We start from the raw sequence: 12,698 nt of genomic DNA, 5'->3' as shown, positions 1-12,698 counted from the left end.
AAAGAAAATAAACAACAAACAATGGTGAGAGAAAGCATGATAGATGCGAAAGAGAAAAAGATGGCAACTGAAGTGGGGGGTTGAGTGGTGTCAACCAGGCGACCAAACAATCAATCATGCGACAAAACTCTCTCTTTATGGAAACAAAAAAGAGGGATGAGAGAAAAGATGAAAATCATGCTCCTAATTTCATTCTCTCATTATTAGTCAAACTAAAAATATTATAATATAAAAATGGGTAATTATTTTGTTCACTCTCTTTGAGAAATTTTTTTTTTCTATAAGCGTCCTTATAATATATTTAAATTTTTTAAAAATATATTTAACATTCAGGGGTGAAACCAGAAATTTTTTTTGGTAGATCGAAATTAAATTATAATTTTTATGATAGAAAAAATATAATTCCATCATTTTAATAGGCTATATCTTTATAATTTTTAAAGAATTAAATCAAATTTTTATATTTTTAGGGCAGGCCAAAGTACAATTTTACCTTTATTAATTTAAAATTTTAAAAATTTTAAAGGGGCCATATGAAAAAATTTTCATTTTAGGGGGGCCGAGGCCCCTGCCAATGTCACGGGCCGCAATTTGAACTTGATAATTTTTTCTGTTTTGATCCTTAATATTTTTTTGGCTCATATTAGTCTCAAAACTCCAGGTTTAGTTTCTAAATTTAGATTTCATTAAAATATTGTGACATGACATTATTAAATTGTGTCATATCATCATTTGAAAATATAAAAAAATATCAAATATCGAAAATTATAATTAAATTATTTGATTTTAAAAAGAATTCAAGTGATTGCATGACATAATCTCATAAATAAGAAAAAGCTACCGATTTTAAGACTAATAGGGACAAAACAAATTCACAGACCAATGTGAAAAAATTATAAAATTGAAGGACTAAATATTAGTTATGCCGGATTAAAATCAAAGAAAAGAAAAATAACAATATTTTGCCATTGATAAAAAGGAACATTTTTTGAAAAACTAGGGTGGTGTCGCTGGCAAATCTTGTAAATCATGTTATTATAAATCTTGATTGATTATATATATAAAAAAAAAAATCCAAACCAACCTCCACTCTACACTTGAAACTCCAAAAATTATCATCGAGGAGAAAAAGGAGAAGATGAGATATGGCATTTCGAGGAGGAAGCGATCTTCCGTGCGGTGGTTTCTGATTCTCTGCGCAGCCTTTACTTTCATCAGCTGGCTTCTCCTCAATCTAAGATCCGTCGATGCACCGCATTTGACGACGGCCGCCGACGGAGCAATGCTGGATTTGCCTGCCCAGCTAGCGCTCAGGGAGCTTAGGGACGCCTTTTTTTCTTCTTCTGCCCAGCCGCCCACGAAATCTCCTGCCAAGAACTGTGCGACGGTGGAGGAAATGGGTAAGGTTTTTGAAGGCAAGATTTTGAAGGAGACTCGTAGGGTTCGAAGCATTATTCAACGTCACTTTTCTATAAATGGTAATTACTTTTCCTTTTCTTTATGATCTTTACCTGGATTCCCACTGTTAATTTAAAAAAGAAACACGTTCCCTTTCCATTTATTTTTCTTTCTGGAGAATTAATATTTCCTTTGGAATTTCAAATTAGGAGAGAATAATTTAAGGTTAAAATTAACATTAATCAAATTACATCTATTGATTTTTAATATTGTTCACCCGCCCTATGGGAACTGTTCAAGAAGAACTCTAGGTTCCATTTTCTTGAAATTTTGATGTGGAAATTCTTTTTTTAATTATATATAAGATCAATTCCTTTTGAAAGAAGGCGAAGACCGTTTATATACAACATACATAAATACATAGGAGGAAAATTACATGTAAAATTTCCAATTTCAGGCGCTCCAAGAATTCGTGAGCTTCCTCCAGAGCAGTTCTGTAAACACGGGTTTGTGATAGGGAAAGCGTCCGAAGCTGGTTTTGGGAATGAAATGTATAAGATATTAACTGCTGCAGCATTGAGTATAATGTTGAATCGGTCGCTGATCATTGGGCAAACCAGGCATATTGGTCCTTTCTTAATCTTTCTGTTTTGTGTTTAAATGTTCTTGTTTGTATACTTGTTGTTTTAGGGAATATGCTTTTGTAATGCTCCTACCATATAAATTGTCTGGAAACTGACTCCAATTTGTTTGCATCTCATATGCCATTGTGGCTTTCTTCATGCTTTTCTTGCGTTGACTTACATTTTTACCTTTCTTTCTTTAGGGGTAAATATCCTTTTGGGGATTGCATTTTGTATTCCAATATCACCTTTACCTTGAGAGAAGTGAAGCATCTATGGAGACAACATGGCTGTGTAGAAAATTATGGAAGGCATCTGGTAATGAGGATCGATGATTTTGAGAAGCCGGCAAACACAAATGCTCTGTGTGGCAATTGGAGGACATGGCCCCAACCTATTATATGGTAGGGTGTGAACTGTATTGATATGAATTGCCCTTGAATTTTTGTGGATGTTGTCTATAATTAACTGCTATAATAATACTTTAGGTATCAAGGTACCACAGATGCAGTAGGAGCTCAATTTTTTTTGAAGAACATACATCCTGATATGAGGGATGCTGCAACTGAGTTATTTGGAAGACTGGAATCACTTCAATGGCGACCTAATGTATTTGGTGAACTGATGAGCATTTTGATTTCTCCTTCAAAAGATGTTGAGGAAGCAGTCAATTGGGTTCTTGGTGGTGGTAGGGAACCTGATATTACATTGCACATGCGGATGCTTATGAATAGGTATGCTGGTGATATTAAATTGCTTGTTCTTTAAAATCACACTTGACCATCTCGAAGATTATAATTAAGCATCTGGAGGGTATTTAAATGCTTATGAATGGTTCTTGTCAGGTCTATAAGAGCCGCACAGGCTGCATTATACTGCCTCAAACAAGCAACAAGCAACTTACAGCTTGGGTCAAGACCCAGGGTGGTTGTAGTATCTGATACCCCATCTTTTGTTAAAAGCATTGTACCAAATATAAGTGGATTTTCTGAGGTAATACACTTGGAATCCCCACCCCCAGCCCCTAAATGAAACTAGATCTAAATTAATAGAAACATTCTTAAAATGGATAATAAGAGATACTGATCTAGTTGCACTTTTTCTTCAGGTTCTTATTTTTGATTATGAACTTTTCGGAGGCAATGTATCATATAATACTGATGCATCGAAAAATTTGGACTTCAGAGTGAAAGATTGGGGTCCGGCACCCAGATGGGTTGCTTTCGTGGACTTCTTTCTTGCATCTCGCGCAAAACATGCGGTTATTTCTGGGGCACACAAACGTGTTGGGACTACGTACGCTCAGTTAATAGCTGCACTAGCTGCAGCAAACAGTATAGGTAAGGACATGTTGCTCCCTGCATTAATGGCTCATGTTTCTAACAGCTTATTTAGGTGGAACGTACTCATCGATGAAACGGTATCTTATAACTTCTTGATTGTAATGTTCAGGGGAAAATTCGACATCTTCAAGTTTTTCTTTCCTAAGCAGCTTCCAGAGTAATTTATTGGCAGAAGGATTGAATCTTCAAGTGGGATGGGGGCATGTATGGAACCGATTCGCAGGGCCGTTGAGTTGTCGGGGGCAGTCAAATCAGTGTGCTTTCACGCCACTTCTACCTCCGGCATGGTGGGAGGGGGTTTGGCAATCGCCCATACCACGCGATATTAGCAGGTTGGAACAATACGGTGTCCAACTCTCGGAGAATGGAAGAATAGATGAAAATCAACTTCGTTCATATTGTAGTGCTAGGAAAAATACTGTGAAAACTGTTACATACGTATAAAGATGTAATTGCAATTCTTTGCCTCGTTCTATACATTATTTTTGAGTTGATTCATATCATATTCCAGGCAGACACCTGGAAATCTTTGCTAATTTCACACATACCCTGAGAATTTTGCTAATTTCATATATTTAGTGTTAATATGGATGCGACATAAATTAAAATGTATTTTATTAATCGTTTAATATTATCTTTTTGCTGAAAAAGATTTCCCATTCTATTATTTGGAGAAAAAGTATAGACTGTTGTTTCAGATGATTGCTTAGCTAAACATTTGAAAAGTTTTATTGATAAAAATACAAATAATTTGGGAAGCTCATCTTAACACCTAAGAAAGAAACCAGAAATGTGTTGGTCCAACCACCCATTCCTGAAAAACACATAATGGGCCCAAAAGCCTCATCTCTCCCCGTTCTGACTCACTCCTATCTTGTCCTTTCTCTTCTCAACTAAGAACCTCTTTTTCCCCCTTAAACCTACAATTTTTACCTTCCTCTTCTGAGAGTAAACCACAGAAAGATGTATGTGGTGCTACCACCCCATGGATCGGATCCGGCGGTGGGTCAGGTGATTTATGGGTTTACCAAACTTGGAAAGGCAACAATGGAAGATTCTCCTGTTTTTTGCTATTTAATCCCTTTACTAGAGGTTTTGAGTCTTATTACTTCTTTGGACTTCAAAATCCTTCATTTCCATCTTTCCTTTCTATTTATACACTAATTCAATTATAGTTACTAACTAAAAAGACAACTTTTTTATTTTGCAAAACATCATATTTACTGTTTTTTTCTCTTTTAAAATGTTTGCAGAGATTTTTATTTAAAGGGAGGTTTATTCATTAAGGCCGACTATTTTACTTATAGTAGCTCCAGTGTCCATTTTCTGTGTGTTTGTTGCCAGAATTTTTCTCATCACTTGGGTATTTCAATTATGGCTTTTGCTGTTCTCTTCACTCATTATGCAAGTATCTTTACAATTTAATCTTTCAATCAGTTGCTATATAATTTATGCCAAATTTTTGTTATTTGTTAGGAAGATGATGGATATTTAGAGTTAGTTCATAATATTCTTCATTTGGCAGGTGATGATTTATAGTCCTCTTTGTTGTGTAGTTAATTATAGTATGAACTGTTGCATAGCAGTATTGATCAGGTTTGCATTTACTGATGGTACAAAAATTCTACCATATAAAGTAAATTAAGCTTTGTGATCTTTGCTCTCTCTTTTTGGTTTGTCCTTGAGGGGTCCTAAATGCTCAGCTGGTTCTCTTGGCTTATTATTGGTATTGTTTGATTGCCTTAATTATTGGGGCAAATAACATTCAGAATTGCATGGAGTGTCAGTTGGCCTGACTTTCTGGATGGCCATAGGAACCGCTACCTTGTTTTCGAATATCTGAATGGTGTCTTAGATGTACAAGCCAAAAAATTCTCCTTGGCTTTTAGAATGCATTTGTTTGAGTTTTGTAGAACCAGCAGAACTTGATGCTCATAAATATGTTTTGTCTTCTTTCATGATTTAGTTCTTCTGCTACTAACATCTAGAGGAGATCCTGGTATAATATCGCGCAATGCACACCCTCCAGAGCCAGAAGGTTTTAATGGGAATGTAGATGTTGGTGCTGTTAAAACTCCACAGTTACGATTGCCACGCATTAAATAAGTGGCGGTGAACAATTTGATCACCACTGTCCTTGGGTCAGGCAATGTATCAGACTGGTATGCTATCTTTTTCTTTAGAATAATGTCCTATGCTTTAATATGCAAAGAAGGATCTGCCCTCCCATCCATGAAAGGAAATTGAACATATCAAAACAAGAAGCCTCCATCTTGTGACTGCATTTCCACATGTTTGTGCTGCATTATGCCAAGTAGTTTTGACTGATCTTAGCAGTACTACTTATGGTTTGGATACACAACCGGAATTGAAGAGGACAATGACATGTTTTGCTATATTCCTATCCATAATTTTTTTCTAGAGGTCATAATCGTATGGGGAAAGCTCAAAGTGGCAAATTTATGACATGCTTGTATTTATCTTGGAGAAATTTGTTGAAGAGGGCGGTCTTGCTATTGGAACTTGTTCATTGTAGTTATTTTGCCTTCACCGTTCAGCCAATCTGTGACACCAGGAAGCCTAAATCTATGCAGGAACCTTGCTTAGTTTTTACGTGTTTGTGGTTGCAGAATTTTTAAATTAATAGTGGTTAGATTTCTTTAATTTGATAACTTCTGATTTTCTCTTTTCTCATATTATGTACGAAACTCATGGTAATTTTATTGTGTTTTGCAGCAAGACTATCGGTTCTTCTTCATGTTTGTGTTCTCTACAACCCTTCTTTGTATGTATGTATTTGGATTCAGTTGGGTGTACATTAGAAGGATCATGGCATCAGAGGAGACAACAACTTGGAGAGCCATGATTCAAACTCCAACTTCCATAGTTTTAATAGTTTACACATTCATCTCAATGTGGTTTGTTGGTGGTTTGACTGCCTTCCATTTGTACCTAATCAGTACAAATCAGGTGAGATACTCGTCTTCTCTTATCATAAGTATGCCATGACAATGAGTCCATTAAAACATTGTTACCTTAGTTTATTTGTTAGATTGGCGTAATAATCGCGGTGTCTTGCTTCTACAGACAACGTATGAGAATTTCAGATATGGATATGATCATTGAGCAAACCTCTATAGAAAAGGAGTGATTGAGAATTTCAAACAGATATTTGTTCTAGCATTCCCTTATCCAAGAACAACTTCAGGGCAAAGGTACCCAGGGAACCTGTGTTACCAACACGACCTGGTGATTTTATGAGTCCAATTATGGGGGATGTTGTGGGTGACATAGAAATGGGTAGGAAAGGTGTGTGGGGTGATATGGGGCTAGCATTGATCATTGTCAAGGGCAACTAACAGGCGAATGTGTAAATGTTAAGGAGGATGAATTAGGAGAATTGACTCCAGAAACTAGTACAGCAGATGACATGGGTGACCATGCTGGTATACATCCCAGGCAGTCTAACTGAGGTAGAAAAAGTGGTAGCTGGGAAATGTCGTCGGAAGTTGTTTCTTTGGCAGCTAGAGTGGGGAACTCAAATCGAGCAGTTGGGAGTAGCAGCAGGAGCTTGGCAACTTAGAAGCCTTAGACGTAACCAATGATGAAATATCGAGTGGCAAATATGGAAATCATTGCTAAGGTTGCTTAACATGCTCCCTCAATGTTGTGCTTTATGGGGAGAAATGTTTTGAGCCTTGTGCTCTGAGGAAGAACAGAGCTGGTGTGGTGCGGTATAAGAGTGAGGTTTGATTTTGTATTTGTGGAATTACTTGTTCCTAATTGTGTATTTGTCCTTGTGGATTCATTTTAGTGTCTTATAGTGTTCATTTCACCTCTTTCTCCGTCTCTTTGTGAGATTATGTTCATTGACGGGGTGCTGCTGATTGGCAAGTTTGGCAATGGCAGATGGGCTGTCAGTGGGTCAACAATTAGACTTTGCTTGAATGAATATTGGTGTCCCACAAAAGCAGCTGTCTCAATGCCATCCTGATGACACCTTCATCTTCTACACGAACCAAAATGCTCTATAGATAGCATACATTTGGTATGTATTTTTATATCTATCTCATTTCTTTTTTCCTTTTAGAGTCTTATATTTTTTAAAAAATTAAAAAAATTGAGAAATCAAAAAGAAAAACCAAATTTAAGATTTAATAGAAAAATGTAATATGTATAAAAATGAAAAAAAAAACATAACACATCAAAAGACATGAAAATGAAAGTTAAAAACTATGACATGGTTTTAATAATATTTAAATCCACAATACTCAAGATCCTAAAATTCAAATGCAATATCTTTAATTGTAGAAATAATATAAACAGGTACCATAGTTAAGACTTTTATTTAATTTTTGGGATGTGAAAAATGGTCTTATAATCTGAAAAATATATTTTTTATTTTAAAAAAAAAAGAAAAAGAAATTGATACCTAATTGATATCCTTATCGGGTTTAAATCAATTAAATTAAAAGACTTAAATTATTTTTGTTCTAAATACATAATTTTCTAAAAAGACTTAAATTAAATAACTTCAAATAAGACTTACTTTATTCCTCTTCTCTCAAATTGTAATTTAATTCAATACCAAAATCTAAAAAAAAATATTTAATGAAATATTTCAAAATAAATCGATAATTCATTTTGCCCAAAACATTATAAAAACTGTAATCGTTAGGTAATATTTTATCTAAATACTTCTCTTAGTTTTTACCATCATAATACACACTCTGTTAACTTAAGCATTAGAGACTATTCTTAAATTTAACTTCCAACTCAACTCTCTACTAAAAGAAGTATAAACAAAGGGTTAAAAATGTAAGTTTTAGCATACTAAGTTCAAGAGAAAGAATTATATGAAACTGTGATTCCATGTTATTCCTATCCCTTTTTAATAGGAGAATGACAAATCGGTTTTTTTTTTCTTTTGATTTATAGTATTTTTAGTTGAATTTGAATGTTTTCAAGAGAAAAAAAAAAAGAAGAAGCTGATTTGTCATTCTCCAAGATGACGTGGAATCACAGTTTAATACAATCTCTTCTCTTGAGTTGGGTTAATTCAAATTGATTAGATTATTTTTGGTTTCAAATCTACAAAGTATTTGTGGCTGATGAATCAAATTATAAAGTTGAAATAGTTGGTGTGGGTCTCCTTTTGGGATCTTAATTAGCTAGCTAGCTACACCATCCCATTGGCAGATGGTATGCATCCCAAGAAACCACATTGGTTGCTGAATCAGATTGTGCTCTCCTCTTATCAACTGTAGAATGACAACCACACATAAACAGTCTTTCTACCACATAAAATGAATTTAATGCTAAGTTATTGACATCCACAACCAGTTTTAGATGAATTGAAATTGGAGAAATGACTAATATTGATATGATTGGATTCCAACAATAAAGAAAGCAGCAACTGAATTAGAAGAGGACCCAACACTACATGATAGTTGAAACAAAACTAATGACAAATGGGTAGGTTTCGCTTCGCTGCCTTGCTAGTATTGCAATGCAATAAATTTGAAATTTATCACATTGATCAATTAGTAAATGATCAAATTACACTTTGCCCCCAAATGATAAATTTTTAATTTATTTATTTAAAAATTATAAACATATAAGCTAATACAATGATGAAATTATATTTTAACTCTCAATAAAATTCATAACACAATTCCACTCCCCCAAAAGAAAATTTATTTTTGACTTTACCCTAACTGGTTGACACGTGAACCAATTAGGATTAATTGAACGAGGCAAGAAATTTTACTGAATCAGTTGGACCAATCTTCTCTTTTATTTTTATAAGTTTTTAATAAGCCGGAACGATCTAATTGATTCGAACGCTAATCCAATTTTAAAAACTTCACCAAATATTATATCACTAAACCACAGCCTATAACAATATATTTAAAAATTCTCCCTTTAATCTCTTCACATGATATTCTTATAAATAGTTTCGTTTTGAGAACAAGAATCACGTTTTCCATGAAAATCATTTGCTTTAAACAAAAGTCTATATATGCTAATTATGACCAAATCAATAATTCATCATTCAATAAACATTATTTAACAATCTTAATCCTAACGTAATTAAAGTACTATTGAATATTAATCACTCAAAACAAAAGCACGTGATGTAATCTTAGCTACTTCATTCCAAGAAATTACTTAATCCAAATAATTCCACGTCCCTGACACGTCTTCAGATCCAGCATGTACGCTATTATGTAATATATCTACCTGCTGACAAACAATACAAATTGCCTAATTCCCAAACCATATAATCAATTAATATCTGAAAAAAAATTTAGTCAGAATTAAAGTATATACCTTTACGAATTTCATCATTTTAATAGTCTATATATTTATAATTTTTAAAAAATTAAATCAATTTTTTATCGTTTTTGAAGATCAAAAATACAATTTGATTGTTACAAATTCAAAATTTTATAAATTATTACCATATATATTTAAGTAATATTTTTGTTTGTATTTTAATGAATCCTAAACCTGTTAACCTTATAACTAAATAAGTCCCTAACCATTAATTAACCAATTAACAGGCCTTTTCAGTCTACCCTGGAAACACGTCATGCCAAATTGGCAACGCTCCCCATCATCCACCCATGCATTCCCTTTTCCTATCTATATATCCAACTATATAGTTTTTATGATATTATATTCCTAGTTAAGCTTGGCTATCGTGTACCTTTTATCAACATTATCTTATCCAATTATGGCCTTCCACGTCTCTCCTAGCTGTTATATAACTTAAACGTTGAGGAGTTAAGCTATGATCTAAAATTAACCAATGATTGTCCTAATTGAGAGCGTTGAGGAGTTCCACCGACAATTGTCATGCACCCGGGAGTAGCAGATAAATAACTGTGTTACAACGCAATGAGCTGTGATATAACGGAGAATATGTCGAAGGCACACAAAGTTGGAGGGAATATGTTATATGTAGGACTGAATATTCCCTATACACATATCTTGTCCCCTCCTTAAGTACCACACTTGTTCTTCGGCAACAATTCAAACAATCCCTCCCTCCCTCCTCGTTCCTTTAATTTCTTGTAGCAGCCTTTTAGTTTTTATTATAACAACAACAATGGCTCTTAAAACAATCCTTCATTTGTCCGACCTGCCAAACCTCGACCATGTCCCAGAAATCTACTCCACCTGTTTTTCCAAAGGTAATTTTTGTTTGTTCATTGTTCTCTATGTTGATTGAATGATATGATTGAGACCTTTTGCTTTGCTTGTGTGTGTTATAGGGTTGGATTTGAACAGAGCATCATCGTTTAGGATACCAAAGTTTATGGTGATAGGGCATAGAGGACATGGCATGAACATTTTACAGAGTTCTGATTCTAGAATGAAAGCCATCAAAGAGAACTCCATTCTCTCCTTCAACTCTGCTGCTAAATTTCCCCTTGACTTCATTGAATTTGATGTTCAGGTAACCATTCATTCATTCCTCTTTTTTCTGGGTTTCTTCTTCTTTGAATCTTACACATGAATGAACCCACGTTGTTGTGTCGGTAGGCGCCGTACAAGGCCCGCTTCTTTTTTCTTATAGATTTTTGCTGTTTCAAGTAAAAGATCACTGATGGTGTGTGTGTGTGTGTTTTCCTTCAAATGAAATAAAAAAAGATTTTATCACAGTAAAAAAATAATAAAGCAAGCCATTGTGGTTTTTTGTAGGTAACAAAAGATGACTGCCCTGTCATTTTTCATGACGACTTTATCCTGACTGAAGAGAATGTATGTTCACTTTTCTCATCTTTGGTTTCTATACTTTATGCACCATATGTTCTTTCAAAGGTTCAATTTTTATTTACTGTGTGGTATTGCAGGGTACTATATTCGAGAAAAAAGTCACAGAATTGTGTTTAGCTGAATTTCTTTGTTATGGACCCCAGAAAGAAACAGGGAAAGAAGGGAAATGTTTATATAGGAAAACAAAGGATGGGAAATTCGTTAAATGGAATGTTGAAACTGATGATTCACTTTGTACATTACAAGATGCTTTCCAGAAAGTGGAACCTTCTTTAGGTTTCAATATTGAGTTGAAATTTGATGACTCTGCTGTTTATCAGCAAGACCATCTCCTCCATATTCTCCAAGTTATCTTACAGGTGGTGTTTGAGTTTGCCAGAGATAGGCCTATAATCTTCTCCACCTTTCAGCCTGATGCAGCTCAACTTGTTAGGAAGTTGCAGAACAACTATCCTGTAAGGACCGTAGCTGCTTGATTGAGTTGGTAGGATGTTGTTTTACTAATGTTTTTTATGTTGGAAAAAAAAATCAACAGGTTTACTTCTTGACAGAAGGTGGGGCATCAATTTACTATGATGTTAGAAGGAACTCATTGGGGGAAGCCATGAAGGTGTGCTTGGAAGGTGGTTTACAGGGGATTGTTTCAGAGATAAAAGGGGTATTTAAAGATCCAGGAGCAGTGCCTAAGATCAAAGACTCCAACCTCTCTCTCCTCACATATGGGAAACTCAAGTAAGTTACTAAATTTCCAATACAATGCTGATGCATGGAAGGTTCTTAATTATATCTAACAATGAAAATTGTTATTGTTACTGCAGCAATGTGCCTGAGGCAGTGCACATGCAATACTTAATGGGAATTGATGGGGTGATAGTTGATTTTGTTGAAGAGATCTCACAGACAGTGGATGATATGATAAAGCCAGCCAAAGAGATGACTAGAGAAGGGAAAGGGGAGAGTGAGGCAAATTCAAAGCTTCAATTCTCACAGAAAGAGCTCTCCTTTCTATTAAAGCTAATCCCGGAGTTGATACAATTCTAAGTCTTGCCCTTAACAACATAATTTTGCCCCTTCTTTTTCCCTCTTCAAGGGCTGTAAACCAGTCATACAAATGTTTGTAGATAAAATTGGTGTTTTCTGAAAATCATTCCTAATATCATTTTCACTTTCTAGTCTTTTTAGCTGCAAGCATGTTTTACTCCCTTTGATTCTCCAATTTCTTTTATCCATATTAATCCTTGATTTTGATAACTTTTTTTTCAATCTTAGTTCATGCGATGATGTGTCGCCAAATTCAAGTAAAATTATGAAGGATAAAAGAGTTACTACTCTATAGTGTAACCATTAGATTAATAAAGTTTCTATCCTCCCTACTTTCTTCTAATGGTATGAAGGAAGAGAAAGATTTGTTAATCAAGCATAACCCCTTTCTTAAGCTTAATTAGAATTCTCTTTTATTAAAATTATAATTCCATCAAAAGTTATAAAATAACTACTAGCATTATTAGGTTATTACATCTTGATCACTCCTCCGTTAACTTTCGTTGTT

At 34.5% G+C, this 12,698-nt stretch overlaps 2 protein-coding genes and 1 pseudogene across 2 annotated transcripts; all 3 read left to right on the top strand.

Moving 5' to 3' along the window:
* The first annotated feature begins 988 nt into the window (after positions 1-988).
* Positions 989-3,862, top strand: LOC107935855 (uncharacterized). The gene is made up of 7 exons (XM_016868479.2): positions 989-1,478; positions 1,856-2,018; positions 2,225-2,425; positions 2,510-2,755; positions 2,867-3,014; positions 3,130-3,361; positions 3,474-3,862. Exons 1-7 carry the CDS (start codon positions 1,139-1,141, stop codon positions 3,806-3,808), a joined length of 1,665 nt encoding a protein of 554 aa, XP_016723968.2. The 5' UTR covers positions 989-1,138; the 3' UTR covers positions 3,809-3,862.
* Positions 3,863-4,182: 320 nt separating this feature from the next.
* Positions 4,183-7,199, top strand: LOC107935830 (probable protein S-acyltransferase 7; annotated as a pseudogene).
* Positions 7,200-7,273: 74 nt separating this feature from the next.
* On the top strand, positions 7,274-12,324 carry LOC107893244 (glycerophosphodiester phosphodiesterase GDPD2). The gene is made up of 7 exons (XM_016818181.2): positions 7,274-7,412; positions 10,197-10,563; positions 10,645-10,829; positions 11,075-11,134; positions 11,227-11,604; positions 11,685-11,881; positions 11,968-12,324. Exons 2-7 carry the CDS (start codon positions 10,479-10,481, stop codon positions 12,188-12,190), a joined length of 1,128 nt encoding a protein of 375 aa, XP_016673670.1. The 5' UTR covers positions 7,274-7,412; positions 10,197-10,478; the 3' UTR covers positions 12,191-12,324.
* The last annotated feature ends 374 nt before the right edge of the window (positions 12,325-12,698 follow it).

This window comes from Gossypium hirsutum, chromosome D07, assembly GCF_007990345.1.
Source record: "Gossypium hirsutum isolate 1008001.06 chromosome D07, Gossypium_hirsutum_v2.1, whole genome shotgun sequence".
NCBI lineage: Eukaryota > Viridiplantae > Streptophyta > Magnoliopsida > Malvales > Malvaceae > Gossypium > Gossypium hirsutum.
The sequence above is the reverse complement of the archived record's forward strand: the minus strand, read 5'-3'. Positions and strand labels throughout refer to the sequence as shown.